This window comes from Larimichthys crocea, chromosome XV (assembly GCF_000972845.2).
Source record: "Larimichthys crocea isolate SSNF chromosome XV, L_crocea_2.0, whole genome shotgun sequence".
In the NCBI taxonomy this organism is placed as follows: Eukaryota; Metazoa; Chordata; class Actinopteri; family Sciaenidae; genus Larimichthys; species Larimichthys crocea.
The window spans coordinates 19,216,140-19,241,061 of NC_040025.1; the positions used below are offsets into that span (position 1 = coordinate 19,216,140).

Here is a 24,922-nt window from a genome sequence, read left to right on the forward strand (position 1 = left end):
TTATTTGAATACCTTAATCAAACAGTGCCGACTGCTGCTGCTGCTGCCGAGGTGATCTGCTGCCTACAGTATAGCAATAGCACACAGTACAGAGAGAGTAGGCCCTGTGTTTATACACACAAGCCCCACCCAGCTCATATATCCTCCCAACAACTGATATCTGCTTAGATAGGGCATGACTGAAGAGCTGGCTTTGTTAGTTGGTGGTCTCCTCTGCCTCAGATAAGCTGGGGGAATGATGTGCTCCATTTGAATGCCTTATCTCGGTTTTATTTCTTATTACAGAACTGCTTGGATATGCCATGCAAAGGTTTGATTACTTTGCGTTAACATATTCAGTCAGTTTCCACATGATCTGATCATCCTCAAGTGAAACACAAACTCTTAAATAAACAAAGACATATTTATTTGGCTTACAGCACAAGGGTTATTTTTTAATACCCTGAGTACTTAAACATGGCCGACAAATTAACCAGTCCCTGTAATGCAGGCTGTGGTATTATGTTCATGTTGAGTGGTGTTGTCGCTATTAGCTAATGACAAACCCTGTGGTATGTGACAGAGAGGCAGAAAGAGAGAATCAAAGGATGAGTGAGAGTCAAATGGGTTGAAGTAATCAGTGGCCCAGTATGGGGACAGTGCATTTGTGTGTATGTGTCTGTGTATGTGTGTGTGTGTGTGTGTGTGTGTGTGTGTGTGTGTGTGTGGCGGCACATGCTAACTCGGGGCCATTCAAGCGTTTTGCTGACTACGGAATCACAATCACAATTGCTTTCATAGCCCTGTGCAGAGGAAGGCCATGCATACCACAGTAAGGGCCGGTGACACATAGCGAGCAGGGGCAAAAACAGCCACTAAATCATATTCTCTCCGCCCAGACACACGGAGGAGATTTTTAATAGGGATTCCAACCATTTGAAATCATTTCAATAAAACTGGAATTGGCTCTGACATTGGCTGAGTCACAGAGACAGCATACGGCACAGAGATTTCTTGCCCTATATATATATATATATATATATATTTAGGTGACTCTGTTTTGTTTTGTTTTTGAGGGGGGGATTTTTGAGTTCTGATAGATGTAGACAGACATAAATATTTATGAAAGGAAATAAGACACGTGATGCTGTAATACCACACGTGGGATCATGAATGGCTTTTTTCGCCTGGCCTTTAAATGTTTGTGTTTGATGTCAGTTATGAGAGTGACAGTATGGATGCGTGTGTATTTGTGTTATGTGTATGTGTGTGTGGTAGGTAGTGATGGTGGTGGGGGGTTACCCATGTGCTAATTATTGGCCCTGGCAGTGCTAAGCTACTTGCTCGTTGGTGGGTAGCAGTGCGTCCCCCTCAGCGTCTGTTACCGTAATTAAGACCAGCCGCCCCACTGTAGTGTGCTTACATTAGTCAGCCCGGGCCTTCCCATGGGGCAGTGCGATGGCATTCTCATTCTTACTGCAGAAGAAGAAAGAACAAGAAACAGAGCCAGCACCTGCTGTAGAGTAGGCCCCTGGGTGTCTAGTTAAATGTTGATTATGTTTGCTAATGGCTGCAAACTCTCAGAAGGAATGATGTGTGACGATGTGCTATCTATCTATCTATCTATCTATCTATCTATCTATCTATCTATCTATCTATCTATCTATCTATCTATCTGTCTGTCTGTCTGTCTGTCTGTCTGTCTGTCTGTCTGTCTGTCTGTCTGTCTGTCTGTCTGTCTGTCTAATTAAACATGCATTTGTTGTAACCATATTGTTGTTTTTCTAGTGGTTTACACTCACTTGCTCTGACAGGATTATTGGAGCTTTGAGCTGTCCTGTCATGAGATTTTATTTTGTTTAGCAATAGAAAACAAAGGATTCCTTTCCCCAAGGGAATGATTGGAAAAACTACAATATATCACAGATATTATACATCTGAGTTCATACAGAACTCAGATGTACAATGTGCCAAGACAGCCTCTTTCTATAGGAGATGTATATACATACACATGTTTGTTGGGTACAAAAAACGCAATTTGAAGTTGTCTCCTTGGCCTCTGGGACACGATTCATTGATAAAAGAATCAATAGATGAATCAGTGATTTAAAAAAATCAATCAATAGTCATAGCTCTAGTATATATGTACAGCATTACTACTGTGAGTTTATGTATATACTCAATGTATGCATGATATGCATAGGCATGTATTTATGTACAGTTTACAGTATATGTATCTACGTATGTATTATATGTCTGTATGTACTGTATGTACGTATTGATGCATGTACTATATGCATGTACTGTATGATGTATATATGTACTGTATGTATGTATGTATGCATGGAAGAGGCTGGACGCTGGACAAACATTCCCAGTTGTCTCAGCTTCCTGAGGTATGTCCTGTGCAAACAACATGGGCCATGGTATAAGCTCCTTGCCAGGGATTTAAGGCTCTTTCCCGCCCTTGTTTTCACTGAATATCCTTTACAAATATTATCGGCCTGGTGTCAGAGCCATGTTTGAACTGCAGCCTGAAGGGACAGTACCCATATGAAAATTCAGTTACACAGAAACAGTACATGTATAATGTACAACGATCTGACTATTTTTCATCATACTGCCTCAAAATCGACCGCAGTCTTTTGGGAGATAAATTATCAATCAAAATAGTTTTTTAGGTTGCCATTCACTAGCAGATCTTTGACTTCTAACCCGAGCGCTGTTGTCTTTCATTAGTTCACTGACATGCATTGATTTGGCCCGTGAGAGGTTTCCACTTGAGGAAGACAAGGCTGATAAATCCATATGATCCTGAATTTGCTCTCTTTCCTCTTTCCCCAGCTGTGACTGTCTAGCCTTGTCCCTTGTCTGTCAGGAGCATGTGTTTATTATGTGTGACATATTTAGCAGCTAGATATAATTGCCTGTGTAAGGCTGTAATCGTCTGCGTCCAGACTCAGGCAGCAGAGACTGCGGGAGCCCGCAGAGTCACCGAGGTAATCAAACTGTGGTTCATTCTTCCTCTTTGAGGGCTAATGATGAGGTCTATGATTGCTTACAATGGACAGAGAGAAAGGTGTGACAGAAAGTACAGTGGTAATATCATGGTTTTAGTTCTCTATTTTCTTTAAGGCATTGGAAAAATGGAAAAGTTAGCTGTAGAATTATGGATAGAGAAAAGAATAGAGATAGATGTTGTTAAAGAAAAAGGGAGGTAGAGAGGTTGGAGGAGACTTGTGGGTTGAGAAAAGGGAGGGAAAGCAAGAGAAAGAGGCCCTCTCTTTGTGTTGTCGACCTATTTAGTCTCAAGCTGGCCATGAGCCATGCCGATGACTGATGTCGCTAAGAAAAACAAACAGAGGAAAGAAAAGTAGGATTTTGGAAATTATGATATACGGTCAATGGTGTTATGCTATTGAGGACTCCATCTTTCTCTTAACTAGGCCTCGACAACCTCACAGCAGCTCTGTAGGGTTGTTAACACACAGGAAAGGGAAACTTGAGCAGATCTTTTTATAGAATTGTTAATAACACAGTAGACAGTAGTGAAAAACCATAGCCTAAAGCAGCACTTACTGGCACAACCCACGTGAACCAAGCAAGTAAGTATATGCGTATGTGTGTGCATATGTGTGTGTATGTGTTACTGGCACCTTGGCAGTGGTGAAAGACATATTCAGATCCATTACTTAAGTAAAATTAGCAACATCACACTGTGTAAATACTCTATTTTCTACCTAAAAGTACAACAAAATGTAGTATTAAAAGTATAAATACCCCCATCTGTGCTATGTTACCATAGCATATATAACTAAGTACATTTACTCAAGTGCTGTACTGTTTGAGGTACTTGAGTATTTCCATTGTATGGTACTTGATACTTCAACTTCAAGACATTTCAAAAGGAAATGTTGTTACTTTAGCACAAGTTTAAAACGTCTTAGACCTTAGATGACTTCCACCAAGTGAAAGAGTCACTTCCCCTTTTATTAAAATAACTGCTCTCTAAACTTTCTAGTATTTCGCAAATCAGATAAAAGTAAAATAAAAAAAATGCATTCAAAATTTGTGTATCAGAATTTTTCCTTTTCTTCTTGCCCCTTAAACCCCATAAATCATCTCACGCACCTCAGGGGTACTGCGGTTAAAACAGCAACAGGTACAGTCTTAGCAAAGGCATCGGGAATGTCATAATCAGGAACAAATGTTTGTGGCAGCAGGGCAGGGAAAGGGAGTGAAACTGAGAGATGGTCATGTTTTATTAAGCCTGATAATGCAGCCTAATCTGTGGCTCGGGTTACACAGTGCTTTGTGGGTAATTAGAGATCATGTCGTATGCCTGGCCTGCTGAAAAATTGCACTCCGCCCTAATCCCCTCCTATCCGCCTTTCACCCGCCACTTCCCTTCTTCTTTCTCTTCATTCCCTCCCTCACACACACACACACACACACACACACACACACACTCACAAAAAAACCTTTATGCTTCCAAATGAGCTGGCTTCCTGTCAGGAAAACACACAAATAAACAAACATGGCAGCCATACTTCAGGTAGCTAGTCATCAGAAAGTCTATACCTTGCTGTAAGACACTTGGAAATGTGCTTATGTGCTCAGAATTCAATAAGAGGAAGTCGACAGTGGAGCACTTTGTGGTTTGTTTTGTGGAACTTGTTAGATGAATGACTAATGCCTCCTGGCAAGTGCCCCAGGTTTACTATTACCAAAACAATGGCACTTGATACAGAGCACCGTAGCCTTGGTTTTCACACAGACAGGAGCTCAGGCTGCTGTTTTCTTTTGAACCCTAAATGCTGACTGCCCATTCATGCAACATCCCCCGAACACACAGACACACACAAAGGAAATTCTCAACTGACACGGTGACTTGTTGAAAAAAACAACAGCTTCTTTCATCGCTCATTGTCCGCAATTTTTCCATTGTTAAAAACCAAGAAATGTTTCTCTGTATCTAGATTTGGCCATCACCACGTGTAAAACAGTAGCCATGTTTACTTGCACACAGTTATATAATTACTATCTTTGCTGGGATTGTGACAGCGACTCCATTAAACTGTCTACATGTCAGGTGGGAAATAATGATGCAATCTGGCACAGTTTTAGAGCAAAAGGCATCAGCTGCCTCCTACCATAAACTCAAAAAATGGTATAGGTGCAAAGACTGGATGAAAAGCAGGTTCAAACTGTAACCCACAGAGTTGAATGCGTGCAGTATTTCCCCTAAAATTTTTTGTCACGCCTGGTGGTTTGAGCAAAAAAAAAATCCCCTTTACATAAAAGAAGCCATGAAAGGAATAATAAAACCAACTGTACAGAAGCAGTATGCATTTATCTCCTCTGTATCTCCGTGCCAACTCATAAACATCCTACAGTGTGCGCTGTATGAATCATTGAAGGAAGAAGTATTAGCAAACTGTTTTGAATTTTATCATTATGAGTACACATGATAACAGTATTGTCATCAACAGCAGCCAAAAATAATTAACAGTACTCCTGTTATGTGAGATTATCCACACTCATATTGAACTCATTAACCTCCAGAGCCACTGGAGGATGTCTTATGAATGATCATTTATTCAGACTCAGAGGAGATACAGGCGCCATATTTCATAGGGATATGTTTTCATATTGCTGCCATGTAGAAAACAAGCTTTCAAATAGCTCATATACCATCAGGCATCACATTTGCATAAAAATGTATCAAAATGCAAAACTGAGCTATATTCAAAATGTTCAAGTAGCATGGTCATTATTGGCAGTGCTAGAAGGCTTTTAAGAGTTGAGGTAGCTAATAGCTACCAGTGGCTCTTTATCTCGATCACGTAGGTGTGTGTGTGTGTTTTTTTTTAATATGGGTAGCTAAGGAACCAGAAACACAAAATAAAGCAGGAAAACAACAGTGAAGTTGTTAAGCAGAAGATAAATTGGACTTTAGACTCATGAGGCCAGACCTCAGCTCATATCAGTTTGAGGTCTGGGGAAACTTGACATCTATTTCCTGTTTCTGCCGGTTTGATTGGCGCCACTGGTTGTCAATCATTACCATACATAAAATGCTCTCTTTCAATTTGTCATCAAGCTCAATAAAGTGCTACAGAGCCAGCCACTAAAGTGTTTCTCTGCATGCTAATTTAATGTTGGCTTACAAAGTTTAATGCTTAAAATACAGGGTTGTGTGACGACTCTCACTGGGACTGCACAGTTGTGTCATTATGTAGCAATATTTGATCATTTTTGTCGATGTTGAAGACCAGACATCAGTTTGGGCCAAGAGGTGCTATGACTGGATGGAGATGATAACAAAAAAATGCCAAGTTGCCCAACTTTTAAACTAATTTTTAGCCCTGCAGGACCCCTCACACTCACACATACACACACACACACACACGCAGGGTCATATATAATCACTCACTTTTACACCTCTGAGTCTCCGACCATCCAGCCACACACACACACGCACACTTGCCACACAGCTTCAAGGCATTTCATTTCCTCTCCTCCTATGACAACATCACAATATAATGGGACATGGTGTCACGTGACAAGAGCAAGTACATGGAGCGATCAAATCGTTCTCTCAGTCTCCCTCTTTCTCTCCCTCTCTCTCTAGCTTGAAGGGCAGAACGGTCAGTCGTTACATAAACTAGAGTTGGTTCAATTACTGAAAAATGTGCTTTGTGTCCTTGTCATAAGCAGAGTGATGAAGCAGATAAAAAAAAACAAGTTAGTTAGCCGTGTTCTTTGAGGATTTTGATAAAATACGATCATTTTTGTGCTCATTCTATTCACAAAGCCATACTGCTGCGAGGCTGGGATGCTTCAATCAGGTTTGACTGCTAAAATTAAGTTGCACTACTTAATGTTTTATGTAAAAATACACCTGTATTGTCAGTTTAAAATGACTACAGGGGGCTGCACTGCAAAGGAGCGTGCCATCCTGACCAGTAGAGATGCCATAGATTTAGAATATTTGCACAAATTAAAGTCTTATCAGTTGTGTACACCCTCTCCATCTGTAGGAGATTACAGTTGAAAACTTAAGAGTGTTAAGTGTCATGTAGTTTATAATTCCTCAGTACTGATGTTAATGTTTACTAAAGTTATTAAAGTGAAGAACAAACAACAGTTGTGATACCACATGCACCTTCTCATAGCTGACACTTTATTTATTAAACCTTTTCTGCCTTTGCAATGACTTGGTTAATCGCTTTTTTCGCCGGTATAAAACTGCGCTTTTATTTCCAGCAGTTAATTCTTCATCTATTGAACTCTGTTGTGACTGACCCTTACTCCAGGTATTCACTGTGTGCTCCAGCACAGTGCCATCGCACAGTTTTCAGTTGAGCCTGTAATTAAGTCATCTCGGAGCCTTGAGCTGAGACCAATTTGCCGCTAATTGTCCCGAGTTTTAATTTCTAATGGAATAAGGGCCAGAGGGAATGCCACCTAATGAGATGCAGTTACTAGTTAGTGTGTGTGTGTACATGTCTGTGTGCATGCGTGTGTGTGTGTGTGTGTGTGTGTGTGTGCGTGCTTGCAGGCTCTTTTATCTGTTTACTGTAACTGCTATTGCCCTGGTGAATAGAGAAACAATTGAGTAAAGCAAGATGTTCCATTTTGATCCTGTTACCTTGTTTCTGTTTATTCTACAAAGCACTCAGGATGTCTCTGTCTTTCCAAACTGTAAATTTACACATAATAAATGGTAAATGTACCTTGAAACAAGTAGCATAATTGATTGTACACTGACAGCGGAGTCAGAATACGCCTTTTAGTGATACCTACTCCCTTTTATACAAACCCAAGGAGCGCCCTCTCTTAATAACTGTGTGACAGTGGAGACCCTTCCAAAAGTGAGAAGTGCTTTTGCCCTTGGCAGTCAAGTTATTGCTCAGAAAGCGTGGCCATAGACTGGAACTAGAAAGGTTGTTTACATAGCCTTGGGAGTGTTTGTGTCATGATTTAGATTCCAGGCATTTCAACATCCAAATAAATCAGTTTAGACTTCTGAGGACAAATAAACCTCTAAAAAGAAGAAACGGGCCAGCTGTGTTTAAAATCTGTAAGGTAGTCTTATCTCTGGAGCTCCAGCAATTTTGTTTTCAATTATTTCAAGCAAAGGAAATGGGGGTCAGAGTTCACAGAGCATATGTGGTTTAGCATATTGGCAATATGGACGTTTGTCTTTACAGTAAAAGATTGCTTTTGCCATGTTTGTGTTTGTTGCATTTTGAGTATTATTGCACTTCATGTGAGGTACTACACAAGCAACAGCTGTGACACCAAAAAAGATGTTTCAAAAAAAAGAAATCCACACGAGCACCCCAGAAGACTATGACAACATGAATCTCTCAACCACTTTGGTGACTTCACTGTAATTTTTCTACCTTATCGCTTTTGAGTGGAGTTTGCTTTTGCAACTGACTCAAGGCCCTTCCTCTTATTGTTTCAATATGTCAGAACATTGTTTGAATGAGGTCACCCATTACCGATCTGGCCCGGGGCCAGCTTGACTTCAGCTGATTTAATTGAATATACGACATGAGTCAAATTCAAACAAGCAGAGACTGCTTTGCCATGACAGCCTCATTACTCCACATTAAGAAGTCATTTCAGAATGCATTGTGACTTTGGGCTTGACAAATGGTGAAAAGGGATGAAATCAAATAAGTGTGTAGATTTTGGAAGACTTCTCTTGAAATGCTCGGGCTGAAAATACTCCCGTACTGTACATATATTAAAGGGAAGGCAAAAAAAAAAAAATGTGTTTTTTTGCTATTTTGTATAAGTTAATGTGAATGCCTTCTGGGTTAAAGTGTTTCCATGTTTGCCGTCTGCAGTAATGGAATGACATTCAATGCCATTTTCCCTTTTAAATGGAATTTTTGTCAAAGCGTTATGAATTCAACCTGCCTTGTCACTCAAAGCACAGACAGTGCTGAGAGAGGAGAAAATATGCGAATGAAACCTTTCACTGCAGATTTCACTGTTAGCTGTGAGCAGACCAAATAATGACGCCTTTATCACGTCTACAGCACAACAAACAAAGAAGGCTTTCTTGTGACATACCACAAGATGTGATATCTTGCAGTATAATGACATACATTATGTACAGTATATAAGACGTGCGCAATATTCATAGCATCTCAGCAGTACGCCAGCTACGCAGCATTTCATCAGCCTAAACCTCCAGTAAATTTCTCAATTAAGCACGCATTCTTTGAGAGCCATTGGCAGCTCAGCCACAGCTCGCGGGGGAAAGGGAAAAAAAAAAAAAATGTACGGCAGGCTCAACGTGCCAGGGCCTCCCTCCACAATAGGGAAGGAAATGTTGAGGCTGCGAGGGCTGTGGAGTGGAGATATGGCAGTGTTTGCTTAGGGCTAGGTATCGGGCACAAAAACAAACATGGCTGCCCTTAATGAGCCTGTTTGCCTGCCAAAGGTAAAGACAGCTGTTGTCTCTCGCCACAATGGAACAGGCCTCAGTGCCACGGAGCACAGAGGAGCACTCTGCGTCCCCATAGTAACGCTCACCTTGTGTGTACTCAAGAGGGAACTTATTAAGTCCTCTTTACAGATAAATAGTGAGTAAAATGTAAATTGTGAGGCCATACGGCACTTTTATAAGGTCTGACTATGAAATGAAAAGGTTTATTAAACCCTGTCTTCAGCATACTAAAAGTGAAATTGGCTTGTGGGAGTGAGAAACAGTTTTGCACCGTGAATAGACATCTGACTTACTCATAACATTAGTGAGTGAGAGTTGAGAAACTGTGGCTTTCTCTCTTTGATAAAGCAGAGCACATGTTATTGGACTGTTTGAGAGGCTGTACTTGCTTTGCCTTTTCTGCGTCTGTCTTGTGTGGCTGGAGAAAATCTCTCTAAAATCTGGTAAACGAAGAAAAAGTGGCTTCTCAAAAGGACACTAATGCACAGGGATATAGGCAAAGTGGGGGGTACTGAAACCTGGAAAAGCACTTTTCTCCTGTATGAGAAAATTAATACATTCTAGCTGTACCTGTCCAAGTGAATCAGCACTGACAGCTTGCTGCACTCCACAGCTAATTTTAGAATTAAGAATATGAGTGAGATGACTGCACAAGCATTTTGTTGAGAGGCGAGCAGCCAGTAAGAAACCGTGAACATTAAAAGGTCCAACCGTCAATTGCATCAGGATGGCTTCTGTTGAAACAAAGCCCTCCCAGCCCCCACCGCCTTCCTGGCATTGTTTACAGTAGATTTTGAGCGATTGAATGGAGGACATTTTTTTTCCATTATTATACTGGCTTCGGACAAAGGGAATGACACACATAAATATAAACATTTTATATTGTAGGGAGGATGAGTATGCTGTGTAATTTCCTTAGTAGTAGGAAATTAGCTTCAGTACAGATTAAATGAAGCACAGAAATATCTCACTTGGAAACAAAAACTACTTTTTATAATTGAGAAAAAGTAAAAAAAAAATAAAGCAAAGAATGAAAGAATGTTAAAAAATGATCATTAATTAAAAATGTTCTTTCTGTACGATTATATTTACATTCATAAACGTGTAAGGACATTTACCATTGATTAAAGAAAGATGTATTCTAATTTTGTTTACATTTTTGAGTGTGATGAACAAAAACACTTTTTTTCATTTTTTGCTTGAGTGTTCAAAAATTGACTTTGCTAAAGCTCAACGTGCATTATCTGTTTAACCTTTTTATAGAAAAGTTTCAGTATTATGACTTGATAGACAATGTCCCACGGGATCCTTCGTGGTGATTAATGATGTGACTTGTTGGCTTTTTCTGTCCTACATGTTTGCATTAACACACACACACACATACACACATCATCATCATCATCATCATCATCATGTGACTGCCGCTCTTTGCTAATGCTGCTGAGGCAGCAATAAGGGAGCACAATTGCTGCAGTGCAAGATAGCATTAGGTTGTTTGTACTTTCTTTTGCGAGGTCTACATTATAATAGAAGTAATTATATCATGAAATTAGATACGCATTTCAGGAATAGACATGCAAAAGGGAGCTTCATTTATTTCTCAGAGACAGAAATTATATTTGGTTTTATTTAAACCTCACTGGGTGGAGCCAAGGAACCACAGAGACGTGCAGTGATGAAAAGTAATGACTAAGTTGGTCTGCTGAAAAACTACAAAAACTTTCAGATTAGCCTTTAGCTTAGCTTACCACCCAAACATAAATAATGTTCCAGCAATTACCATAGATAGTAAATAACTAGCCTGCAGCCTTCTAAAGATATAAATGCCATGTTGATTCATGAGTTTTTAAATGGTAAAGTTGTTTGTATTTTTTTTATTTAGATGTACTACTTTGCTGTTCAGTTTTGTGAATTACATACACTAACTTCAGATGCTTGATTGCACCCTTTCATTGAGTTTTAAGCCAGTCATGCTGCTTTTATAGATTTTGATTTTATAAAACAGTCTCTAATTAATAAGCCATTATGTGACTTGGTGGTTTTCTTGCAGCTGCATTCTATATTGAATATCATCGTTTATTTCTGTCAGAGTCATTTAAGTTGCTGCATGTCTCCCTGGCTGTAATCTGCTATTTGTTTGCTGCAATGTCTTTCAATTAAACAGCAGGGCCAGTTTCTACAGAGATTTCTTTTTTCGAGTGACTCCCCAGAGAGGGAGCAGAGGAAATGGCTGAACACATCAGACACATTTGTCTTCTCTGCTTAGTTACCTTGCAGGGGGAAGATGGTGATACCCATTTCCCCCCGTCTAATGTGTTTGCTTTTACACCCTATGCCAAGTGTCAACATGCAGCTTCTTGACAGTCATTTTTCATTTGGAGCAAGTAGCTAGGTTGAATAAGCCTGCACATTGCACAGTTTTTGCATTTTCCCTTCTTTTATCAGCCGCTTGTTGTTTTTTAAGGTGGCAAATTTCTAACACATTTAAGGTTAAAAGTGCACTAGTCAGAGATTATTACTTAATAGCATTGGCTGGTTGTTGATTGAGAATAAAAAGCCAATTATGATAATAGGATATGGGACATAATGACAGAATTAAATGAGTCTGACAGACACACAATAGGCCTGCACTGTCATCGCCTTAGCCCAGCTTGCTTATTAGAATTAATCTGGCCTGATTAAAAATGCAAATGGCTCAAAGTCATTGACGGAGTTTACATGTTTTTATAGCATTTAACTGATTTAATTACATGGAAAATGAAATGGTGGGATGTGCGATTGAATTTTTTTTTTCTCTTCCTGCCAGTTGCCACAGAGAGATGAATATTCTCTCATGCCAGGAAGAGAAGGTAATGAGATTAGTGCTCTCCCTCTCTCTCTGTTTCTCTCTCCATCTCTGCCTTTCAGAAGCTGATGGTTTGGTTCATCGAACCAAGGAGAGCTGTTTTATTGTTATCACGGAAAACATTTTATCTTGGTCTCAGAAGCACCTACTGTATTATGTGGGCCGTGAGCTTCACAAAATTTAGAGTTTCCTCCTATTATGTATCATTTTAGAAGACCACTATATGATTTATAGATGGGGGGGTGGGGCTGTTTCTATAACAGCCATGTAGAGGAAGGAACAGAAATCTTAACAGAGTTGATTGTTTATGTGTACATGCCATGCTTTGACAGTTCTTAGTACTTTCAGAGATTAGTCACATTAGATGAAAAGCAAAGCAAACATTTCTTCTTTTTGTGTTTCAAACGTGTCCTGCAAAAGTAAGTTGTTGTAAGAACAGATTTTAAAAAAACAACAAAAAAAAAAACGCACACTGTGACCCTGTTTTACTGAGGCAAGCTCGTTTCTGTTTTCAGCCTTCATGCTAGTAAAGATTTCAGACTATATTCAGACTGTGTGCACCTTGTACTGCTAGCTCGTTAAAAGTGCAGATTGATAGTTTTGCTTGCTTCAAACATGCTTGGTGTTTTTGCACCTTTCAGCCGTGGTCGTAAAAAAACCTGCTAGCATGCGATGGACATCCTGTGGGGGAGGAAATTGATTTTGCTGGGTTTGTTTGTTCTAGACAGGCGACATGCATTGTTTTGTTTTGTTTTTATTATATCTTTACATTTCAGACTGATCGTTTTATTGGTGTATTAACATGCTTTATGGCTGTTATGGCTTTATAGCTTTTTCCAAATAGATTTATGTTTTTTTTCCTCAATCATAAAAGGTCTATAAATGTGCAAAAGAAGGCATTTGGAAGTGACAGAACATTTTTGGATTTGATTTATGTGAATGGGCCAGATGTTCTGTTTTGATCCTGATGTGTTGTGTCTATGTCTCTGTTGCTCTGTCTCCCACCCACCATGCCTTAGATCATCATCAGCAATGCAGTTATTCAGTGTGTAATACAGAGATGTCAAGCTACAAAGGGGATAGAGACTGTGAACACGCTGTGAAAAAAGCTTTTTATTTAAACACCATTTATTTTGCAGCAGGGAAAAAAACAGACATACAGAGCTAAAACTTTGTGTTGACAGGACAGGATCAATTCCAACTGCGTGTCCGTACATCAGCTCAATGTGTTGAAATGGAAAGTATGCTATCGATCTGTGTGCATTAGTGCTCTACAGTAACATAAGCAATGAGTGGCAGAACAAAAGAGGCACTGTGCGTCACGCTTAGAGGAGAGGTGCAGTACAAAGAGGACAGTCAACTTCATGCAGTCTATTGGCATTTCATTGTTTATCATTTCAAGTCCAAATGTATATTTGTCTTTCATGAAAGAATTTTAGCCTCTCACATACATCTGGAACTGATTTTGGATAGTTTGAAATGTATAGGCCAAATGTACTGTTTTGCCCTGCAGACGGAAAGGTTATTAAAGCATATTGTAGTAAAGTGCTGCAAAAAAAAAAAAAAAACACGATATGGCTTGACATTAAAAAGCTAAGAAAACCACCAAAGCCTGCTGTAATAGAGGTCAGGCAACACAGTTACATCCTAGAAATCAAGTTGCTCATTTAGATCTCCACAAGCCACCTTCACTCACAACTGCATCGTCTTATGAGGCTGGAAAGCATACATACCGCGCCGATATTTCTCCTCTTCTCATACTTTCCCTCTAGGGACAAAACACAATTACTCCATTGTGTCACACAGTACAGTATATCACATTCTGCACATCTCAGCCAGAGAAAAGACGCAGTGTTGTGCTGGGGCATATGGCATCATGATAAATATGCTTTAGAGGAGGAGGGTGAGGGTTGGAGGAGGGAGGGTCACTGTCAGGGCACAAATTGAATGAACTTTAGCGTGGTGATTGGATTAGTGCATTGTAAACAATGGGTTATTTCTGTAAATATCCTAATCCCGGGGGGCCTGGATTAAAAGCAAACAAACAGGAGACAGTGAACCAACAAATGTTTCCAATATTTCCGCTTTAGTATGTTAACGTGTCTAACATACTGTATAGAGGAAATCTTTTAATTCATGAACTATAAAAGGCTACACTACCTAGGATATGAAGACAAAGATCTGTGACCACATCTTAGAGAGAGACAGTTAGACATACAGTGTCAGGGCCTTTTCAGTAACTGCACCGTTCAACCGTACCTACACACGGATGACAGGAAACGTGGTGGTGACAAGGAAAACCCTGAGATGCCTCACCGAGGGGTAAAAATAGACCACTTGGCACGAGAGTCAGTGAGCGAGGGCGAGGAGAAGAATCAGAAAGAAGGGAAAATTGATGTAGAGTGTCTTAGGGACTTTTTTTTCTGCAAGCCTGAGATAAGAAACTTCACTCTTTAATGTTGTCAAGTTGTTAGATCAGTCTCATTTTCGCTTGTTCGTTTTCTGAGAGAGAGAGAGACAACAGAGGAACAATGAACACCTCTCTCTTTTGAGTTTACAGTCTGCACCTCCTACACCTTCACAGTTAGAAAAGCTGCCCACTTTAACCAATTACTGCCTCGAGTGTGTTACAAATCTCACTTCTTAACGGTGTCAGTAATATTTTTGCTAAATGTTACCCCCAGGAAAAACCCATATTTGTTGCCAGTGTATAAGGTCATCAAACGGCAGCTTTGGATATGTCGAATAAAAAAGAACCACATAGCATAGATTCACATTTTCTCAGGTCTATCATAAAACAATGCTGTAATTAGTTCCTCCTTTTTCATACTAACCCATTAAGAAGATCCTTTCCTAATCGGCTGTGATGGCGGACAAAATCCACAGTCATCGTTCAGTGCAAAAATATATTCAGAGGTTTATCTGTAGTGAGGCACATGAGTCCCTTTTTGTTACTGTCCCTCCACTGCAGCTCAACGAGAAACACTGTCAAAGAAAACACAAAGAAGGAATTTCGTACTAAAAGAGCTGTACCTGGAAGATAACCTCTTGATTTGACTAACTCAGAGTGTTGAAGCCTCATGTTAGCTTCAGATAAACTTTGGGAAGGATGCTTTTAATGGACAGAATTCATAGATATATGCAGCCTGTAACAGGCAGACACTGCTTTATATTAAGCATATGTAAATATTTGACCCTGGTCTTGTATGAACAGAGACAACCCAGTATGTACGTATCTAGTCCAAATATTCAAATAACCTGGCGGTCAACCTAGCCCTTTCTAACCAGACCATCATGTCAAGCCACCAATGGTCCACTCTTGGCCCTTGAGGAATTGAAAAACGACATGTCCTCTTGCCCGCCCCTCCTCTGCATATCTGCTCATTCATCTGGGCCGCTCATTAAAGGGTAATTACCTGTAATTAGTGAATCATGTCGCTTTAATGAAGATGTTGAAAGCTGCCGGAGCCAGAAGGGCTGGCCTTAATTCTGAGTGATGTTCAAGATTAGTGGCAGGCAGGAATTTAATAAAGGGAGACATATTAATGAAATATTAAGATTTTTTTTCTCCAAGCGGCATAGATGACTTGTATTGTGTTTATGTTTCTTATTCATTTACAATTCCAGCAGCGTCAACACCTGGCTCTGGAGGGCAAGTACGTGTTACTGTATCACAACAGGCTAATAGGCACAATGATGATGAAGCTGTGTGTCTAAGTACATCTGTGTGTGTGTGTGTTGCGCTTGTGCTAGCGAGTGTAATGCTTGCTGTAATGTGTGTTGAGTGTGTATGTGTGTGTGTGTGTTCCCTGGCGGCGTGGTGAGTGTTTAATCTGGCCTGGTGGCGTGCCGTTGGCCCGGCTAATCACAGTGTGTCTGTAGGAGTGCGCTGAGCCAGGGGAGCACGCCGTCGCTAACAGCGCCTGACAGACTCATTAGAGAGACCTGGCACTGAGCTAGCAAGGCATACACACACACACACACACACACAAAGATACACTCTCAGACACTTTGAAACACACACAGTGGGAAAGGCACTCAGGCTCAACTGCACAGACATTTGGATAAATTCACACACTTAAACACCTTCTTTTTTTTTTTGACATTTTCACACACACACACACACACACACACACACACACACACACACACACACACACTCATTCATGTAATCACTCATAGACACACACATACAAACACACACACAGGCTCAGTGCTCCACGTGTGAGAACAAGGCAGGCGGTGACCCCTCACAGTCGCAGCCCAAACACAGACAAGAGCCGAGAGTGCATCTGCGAAAAAAAGGAGGGAGGGTGGGGGGAGGACGGGTGTGGAGGGTGGGAAAAAAAAACGAGGAGGCGAGGAGGAGGAGGAGGAGGAGGAGGAGGAGGAGTGGAGAGAAGGGAAGCATCTGATGCAGCAGAGCTTTTTCCCATTCAAATGGTGTGTTTAGACAGGCAAATGACATTTTCAAAGGCTAATTACCTGCAGGCAGGAGATCACCTGCACCCTGTCGAGAAGCACAAGAGTATGTTCACGATGTGTTGAATGTAGGCTGTATTTACAGGCACTGTAAGTGTGAGAGGGGTCCTTCTTTGGGCAAAAAAAAAACTGTGAAAATGGAAGTAGAAGAAAATGATTAATTTTACAGTATTAGGTAGAATGACATTTAGCAAAGTTCTACAAACTACTTTGACAAATGACTTAAGTCTTGCTTCCCTTGCTCTCACAGCGAGGTTAATTGCAGCTCAGCTGCAGCAGAGCCAAGTGGAAACATTAGGTTCGGCTGAATAACAGGTGAATGCAAAGCAGGTCAATACGTAGTCAAGTGTGGGCCTGCCAGCTGTTCACTCCCTCTGCTCTGCCACCTCCGCACAATAGTGACACACGCATGCACACACATGTTCATGCCTTGCACACAAGAAATAACAGCGGCAGGGAGTCAAGCATGTAAACAAAGTCAAATCTACTCTTTTTTTTATGCATTTCTGTCATTTAAATTAAATTTGGTAATGTATATACACAAACGATAAATAATAAATGCAGTGATGCATTATTAAGTAGTCATATATAGTATAACACTAGAAGGATAAGACAGGAGTCATATATTTTTTAGATTTTCAGCAATTCCCATGAAACAAAACAATGATAAATTTATCTTTTATTTAACTAGTATTACCTGTAGGCAAAGCCGAATATAGATTAATTCTATGTTTCATAGCCCTCCATTGATATCTAAAGCCATAAAAACACATTCATTCATGCCTATTAGTCCGCAGCTGAAAATAACCCCTGCATAATGCACTTTGGTCCTGCTTGAAAAATGGTAAACCCGAACAAATTGATTTTTTTTTTTGGCCACTTGGGGTAACAAGCTGTAAACCTAGCATTGGTGAACTTTCTAACAAACTCTCTCCAGCAGACATGGAGCAACATTAAAATTCATTTAGAGTCTTGATTCTGTCCACCTAGAAAATGTAAATCCAATATTCACTCTTTTTAGCTCTGTGTTACTCTCAACCAACTCCTGAGGAGAATGTGGCTTTTTAGCTGATAAATGCTCCGCTATGTTCACCAGCGAGTGGCGAGTGGATGACTTTGTCTGTCTGTTGTTTGTTTCTGGGCAGTTAGCACACACTGACTTCATCAGAGCATTTTTTTTTTAATAATAACAACTACATGTACACGATGTGGCAGCATATGATGCTGATGAGAGCGTGGGTTGTGGGTTGCGGGTTGTAAAACCAAAAGAGTGAGCTCAAAGATGCTAAAATAGATAGATAATAAAGATGATTGTCGTTGGTTTGTCTGTGAGAAACACATTTTCTTCTTCTCTCATATGAACTATTAAAAACTACTTTAAAAGAGAGAACTTAAGAAATGAAACAAAAGAAGAGAAACTCTATATTTGTGCCCCATTTTTTAAAGATCGACATTTTCTGTAGGAACAATGGTACAGCTGAGCGCTACAGACAGGTTAGAGAAGACGGACTCACACAATGTTGGTTTTGGTCTTTTTGTTGGATTGCTGACTGTTCAAATAACACCTGTCTTATTCTCTAACACTTGAAAACACTAAGAGAAATAAAGAAGAAAAAAAATGTGGTGTATGACAAGAAGTTATACTCTTATGCTCCTGCCAGTTATGCCAGGTGTCCTCTCACTTTCTCAAGCACTCTTGTCCTTCACTTTCAAACACTAACCTCCTTGTCTGGATGTTCAATCTAGCCTGGTAGGTGTAACTGGAACAAGTTTTGCTAAGAACCTTGTTTCACCTAAAAGCCAAATCAAACTGTCTTTAATTTTCTCTACCACTACCATGTAACAGGCTCTCTCTCTCTCTCTCTCTCTTTCTCTCTCTCCCCCTTCTCTCCATTTCTCTCTGTCTTTAGAGCACAATAGCTGTTTTGCTCTCCACTCTCCTCCTTTCTCTCTCTCTCTCTCACACTCTTCTCCAGCACAAGGCTATGACATTGAGGGAATGTGATGTGATGTATTGTAGTGAATAATGTATTCTGCGAGGATTGTACAGAGCGCGTAGAGCAGATGGCAGCAGGTTGATCTCAGTGTGTGTGTGTGTGTGTGTGTGTGTGTGTGTGTGTGTTTAATGATGACAGTGTGTATATGTGTGACATGCATATGAGCGCGTGCCTGTGTGCGTATGTGCTCACCCATAATGGGGGAGGGGAAGGAGGAGAAGAAGGGAGGATGGAGGGAGAGTGGGGGTTGGTGTGTATGTGTGAGCCTTCTTTGTGAGATAAAACATGCAAATGGTGGATTATTTTAATGCATTTTTTTTTCCAGAGCCCCGAGCCTTAATCCCTAAAGCAGTTGAAATGAAAATAGTATATGTTTTCTTTCAAACTCTTTCCCTCCCTCGCTGTTTTTTTATTCCCTGATAGGAATTTACAACTACCAGCTGTCCATGAACAGGATCCTTTGCACTTAAATTTCTCTCTGGTGTAGTTACACTCAAAGACTGATGATTATATTTGGATACCATGGAATTGACTTAAGCTTGTCAGGCCCGAACTGCTTTGTTACGCAGTGTGAAATCTTTCTGATTGAACAGTGTCGATCATACAAATACAGCTGAATGTTCAGTTTGTTACTTGGGAGTGGACTGCAGATTTTAAATATGCGCATTTATAAACACTTGCACATGCTCAAGCACACTGGATGTGAAAAAAACAAAAAAGAGGCACAGCGTCGCAGGAATACAGCATTTTTTCGTATGTGAAAATCAGTTAACAAACTGTTGGGGGAAAAAAAGCTCTTGTTTGTCATGTTTTCACAGGCGATTTGCCTATTTGTGAGATTCTTATTTTTCTCATGTGAAATATCAGAAAAGCTTATAATGATATTTGCTTTCAGAAGTGATATAATGAACAGTGCCTGAAGCACACAAACACTCCCAGTATGAAGTTGTCCCCTATAGATGAAGCTAACAGATGGTAGAAGCTATTTACATTCACTTAGGTGATGAGTATATATGCTTAAGACTGTTCTTCAGGTTCCTGCACTTAGCAGAGACTTTGTTTTTGTCACGTATAGACAACAGTGGAGTTGCACTCATACCGTTCATGTTTGATGGTTTTATTACTCTTCATTGCTACTTTCATTACTTTTTGACTTGCTATCATACCATACTCTTCCTGCTCATTTCCATACTTACCTGTTGGTTACCTGTCCTGCGAGCTGGTGATGTGATGCCCCACACTCTGCTCAGGCTCCTGAAGGCTCATCAGCCATATGGCAACAACAAGATATTTCTAGGTGGCATGTTAGGCTGCAAAGTGCAGTCTGGTGGATGCCTGGCAACTGGCCTGCAGTACTGTTATGTTACTGAGGCTAGACAACACAAGAACAGCATACATCCTTTTATTGTATCCTCCCACACCACAGATGCAGAAATAGAAGAAAAGTCAAGAACCTTGTCATTGCTTTTTTTTTTTTTTTCATGGATATGTTTTATAAATTAATCATTTGAAGTGTCGTTGTGCATGTGAAGGTTTTATTGAAATAGGTTGAATGAGAGCATATGAACGGGCAGGTAGAAGAAAGCCGGTGCATCCTTGTCTCTTTCATAATAGGGACAGCGAGCATAATTGAGTAAATGTATTTAAGTATTTGACTGAGCTGATTCAGCCTCTCTGGGATGGTTGATATTGTACTTAGGAAGAATATTGCCTGAAGCAATTCATTAGTGGTAAATAATTGAGAAGCTCAGATAGTGCTAAGGTGAAATGCCTGTTATTATTTTATGGAGTTTGTGTTCTTAGGGCTCTTCAGTTTAAGAATATTAAAAATGCACAAGCCTTTCCACAGATTACTCACTGGAAAGATTCACAATGGGCGCTAATGACTAACCATCAATCTTCCATTGTTTTCAAGCTCTGTAAAAGTGTTTCGCTGCACCAATTCTTTTTCTGCTTTTGGTAATGGTCTTTTATGAAGGATTTTATTTTACCCTCATGCTTTTTCTTAGTTTCTACTCATTTTATTTGAGGTGATTAAGGCCCATCAGCTATCACAGTGGAATACCTTCCAGTTTTAAAAGCCAGTTTCTTAAATGGTAGCTTCTCAAGAAGAGGTGTGGAGGGCATAATGGAGCTGTCAACCAGGGGTGCAGCAGGCCCGTATGGAGCTATATGAATAGAGTTTATGTTATACAGTACATAGATCAAACACTAGCAGTCTTGGGATGTCACATTGACAAGCTAATAAATCTGCCTCAAGTCAGTGTTGAGTGCACCTGCATCTGTTTATTTAACCTCAGATAGACTCATGCAAATATCTTTTTTTTTTTTTTTTTTTTTACATTAATTTGCATCCTGCTAAGTTTTTATCTGCTGGAAGGTTTTCTAAAGCTTTCCTTTGAACCACACTGCTTCACCTCTGTGTCTTTTATTTATGTCAGCGCATGCTTCAGCTCTTATCTGTTAAGAATTGTCACCTTACATGTCGGTTTTCCGGTGATGCAACTTAAAGGCCACTGAGGTTTTATTTGAGATCTTCTACACCCACTCACCACCATGTGACAACCAAGAAATGGGGGAGCATATGAAGGTCTGATCAGTTATTCACAGAACTCTATGCACTGTAATAGCATGATGCATTTAGCCCGTGGTCTGTGGTCTAGGTGCACGAGCTGTTTGTCCTTAATAAGTCAACAATTGTGCAGAGTTTGTGTAGTATTTAGTAAGCTACTGACACATGCGGTTGGATTCTCTTTTAGCCTTAGTATGGTTATTCTCGGGGTGAGTGTTAGCTGTATCACAGTACATTTGTCTTTTGGTAAAACACTCTCAGAGAGAAATGTTTTGACATTTGGTATGAACATGTAAGGTCCTTAGGGGATGTTACCTAATAAGTTCTCTTACTATTAATATTCTCTTCCTTGTAATAGATAAGTAGATAAATTCCACTTCTCCAACACTTGATGATAGGATACCTCTAATGAGGGAGTATCAAATATCCTAAAACAGTAGTGTGCAGAGGATGAATCATTTTGATTTAAGTAACAACATGGTGCCATGTTTTGCCATGTTTCCTGTGTGACATGAGCGTTTCTCGTTAGGCAACTTGTGTGGCTGATGTGACCATGTTATGTGGTGATGATTATGTGAGCCGATGTTTGCAGGTCATCTTGATAATGTAGACTGTATTAGATTACTGTCACAGTTGTTTTCATAACCCAACGATTGCTTTGAGATCTGTTTAACGTGCATGGAGAAAGCGTAAATCCACTCGTTGCTTCATGATACTCCTTTAGTCTCCAGATCCTTGGCTCATTGCCAGTGTTCAGCCCCACTGTCTTGTGGGGGGTTTGTGTATATGCTTGTCAGTGTGTGTAAGAGAGTAGGGAGGTGGGCACAGGGAGGAGGCGTGTTTGGGGTGGAGGGGATGTCAGCTCATTAACCTCCATTCTTCCCCTAGCATGGCGCTGCGTAGAGTCACTGTGTAAGTTTCATGTCATTACTCCTCCCCCTGCATGCATGTGCTGGGCATGAGGGAAGAGAAGAGCAATCAGAGAAAGGGAGAAGGAGGGAAAGGTTCACACCGGAGGGGGGTGGTGGGGGGCCCTTGACATGTTCCTTTACAAATGCCCTGCTTGTATCTCGCAAAAACTAAAGCCCAGCCATCTCGTTTCCTTCCCCACTTTTGTCTTCTCTGTCTCTTTCCTTTCTCTCCCTGCTTTCTCTCTCTAACCACAGGCCCGGTACAGTGTGGGTGAACGAGGGGTTAGGCTCCACACTGCACCCCCCCCAGGAATCAATCCAGCTAGGAAAAGACTGCCCACTGCTGTGGTGAGATACAGTAGCCAAGCCTCCAGTTTCTAAAATCTGTGTAGCCAATTGATTTAGTAAGGTGTACCACAAGGTACAGACTTTGGCCCAGTGATAACTTGGAGTCTCCAAACTGAGAATATCTAGAATTGTGATGAAATTGCTCTTCATGGAGAGACATATTTATTTAACCTCGTGAAAATCCCTACAAGAACACACATATAAGCATACTGTCCCTGCTTTATACATACATGTGTGAATACATTAGAAAAACATTATTTTATTTTCTCCACCACGCTTTGCAAATATTTCATTTGCATTCAAAAATAGGCACACTTACTGGAAGTCACAAGAGTTGTTAAGAACAAGAGTTTTGTTTTTTTTAATTGCAGCAACATGTGTGAAAACATGCAAAGGTGCAAAAAACGCCTCTGTAGTTGTTATGTAGTCAGGTCACATTGTGTAGGAATGCATAGAAACAAATGAAGTCTGGTTCAGAAAATCTTTATAGTTAATCTTTAATTACAAGTTTATGTAATGATGAATAAACAACTATAATACAAAATTATTTTACAGACAAAGTGCAAATAGTTCCCAATAACAGATATTTCATCAGCCAGGATGCTATCAGAATCAGATGTTGCAATGTTACTTCCTGTGAATTCATATCTTTTGTTGAAACTACACTAATCTATCCGGCTGATCTGATAATCAGTAATAATGTAGTGCACTCGTGCTACATAATGTAGTTAACTGTAAAACTGTTTTTGTGTTAATATCTGTGTGTGTACTACTATTGCTGTAATTACTTGCTATTTGAGACACAGTGAACGTGCCACAACCTAGTTATCAGTGACAGCAATTCAACAATTACAACACTTCCCTCTTACTGTCTACACCTTTAAGTTATATGCTGCATGTTACAGTAAAACCCATGGCATGTTTGTGCACGCATGAGAATGAATCCAAAACACAGATAGAACATTTTGTGTGTCCCAGCAAATTAGACACCTATAGAAATAGATTGATGTGTTTCCTATGCCCGTAATGATTTATTTTAGTCACTGCCAGAACAGTCAGACTTCGTTTTTTTTCTTCTTCTTCTTCCTTCTTTGCTCTTTCATACTTTATTCTGTGCAGAGGCAAGAGAGCAGTAGATTGTTATAAGATAACCAATTATATGCTAGAGGAAACCAGACTTTTTTTTCCTTGCTGCAGTTATCTGATGCTGCGGTGAGCAGAGGCAAAGGGCTGGGGTAATGTGACATTCACTCTGCCCTTTATCTTCTCTCATCGCTGTTTACCCCAGTCAGTTAAAAGTGGCTTGTGCTCTGCATCCTCTCCTGCTGTCAGAGAAACCTCACTGACATAGACTCACATAGAGACATGGACTTACTGTACGGATGCACATATTCTACACACAAACACACACGTTCTCACCCTAGACCAGACAGTATAAAGTATCGGGTAGACTGGTGGGATAACCACTTTCCTCCTAGTAGCGTCCATGTTGATAAGTATAGCACTACTGCACCTGCTGGAGCTTGCTCCTAATTGCATGTGATGCTACTGTGCTTGGTGCTAAGAAGGTGTTTCCCAGTACTGGTTAGCAGACAGGCTGTTGAAGGCCACCGCGGCAGGATGAGGGAGGTTGTGTGGGTGGCACTTTGGTCTGACATATTTTTTTTTTCTGTTATACCTTTGCACACTTTGCACTCACACGTGGCTTACACCATGTTTATGACCTCTTTTGCTCTCTGTTTTTGAAACTGTACAGACAAGGGATTGTATTGATGATCCACAACCAAGCTGCATGTTTGACATACTGTTCCTCTTTGACTGGCAGTGCAGCCATGTTTTAATCCAGCGACTCCAGCAGACACAGAAGCTTTACCCTAAAGCTGCACCTGGATAGACTTTACACTAAAGTACATTTGAAACATTTAAATCTGCAGTAACAACCTTTTGGCCACTTGTGTGTACCAGATATAGGCTAAAAACACAACACTGACATTAGCCAGTTTACATATACAGCTTAGAGAAACATTAGCATTTACTTGGAGTAGTTTTTCTGACAATTTGACGAACATTAAGTATAATATCCCTAATAGCTCTGTTTTGTTCTCCACCAACTCCTGTGGGATATATCTGTCTTCTGTCTGCCTGCTGTACCAGCTAGTTGCTTACTTTGTCTGCCATTTGGTGCATACAGTAGTGATTCAGTGCTAGTGTAAAGTAGGTTTTCACAGCTTTTGCAGTATGTAACCAAAATAGAAAAGTGTAAATTGACAGGAACTGTAGAGCTGGGTGATCATTCTCTCCGAGTTCAACAGCATG

The 24,922-nt window shown here is 40.3% G+C and overlaps 1 protein-coding gene across 3 annotated transcripts in view; it reads left to right on the plus strand.

Annotated features, from left to right (window-relative positions):
- Window positions 1-24,922, plus strand: part of LOC104919424 (thymocyte selection-associated high mobility group box protein TOX) — a 73,183-nt gene that overhangs the window by 4,200 nt on the left and 44,061 nt on the right. For 2 of the 3 annotated variants that reach the window (XM_010731440.3, XM_010731439.3), the window contains exon 2: window positions 22,514-22,606. The exons of the other annotated variant lie outside the window; for it this stretch is intronic. In XM_010731440.3, the coding sequence (XP_010729742.1) occupies window positions 22,514-22,606 (93 nt within the window). The remainder of the gene's footprint in view (window positions 1-22,513; window positions 22,607-24,922) is intronic. 3 annotated transcript variants of the gene reach the window in all.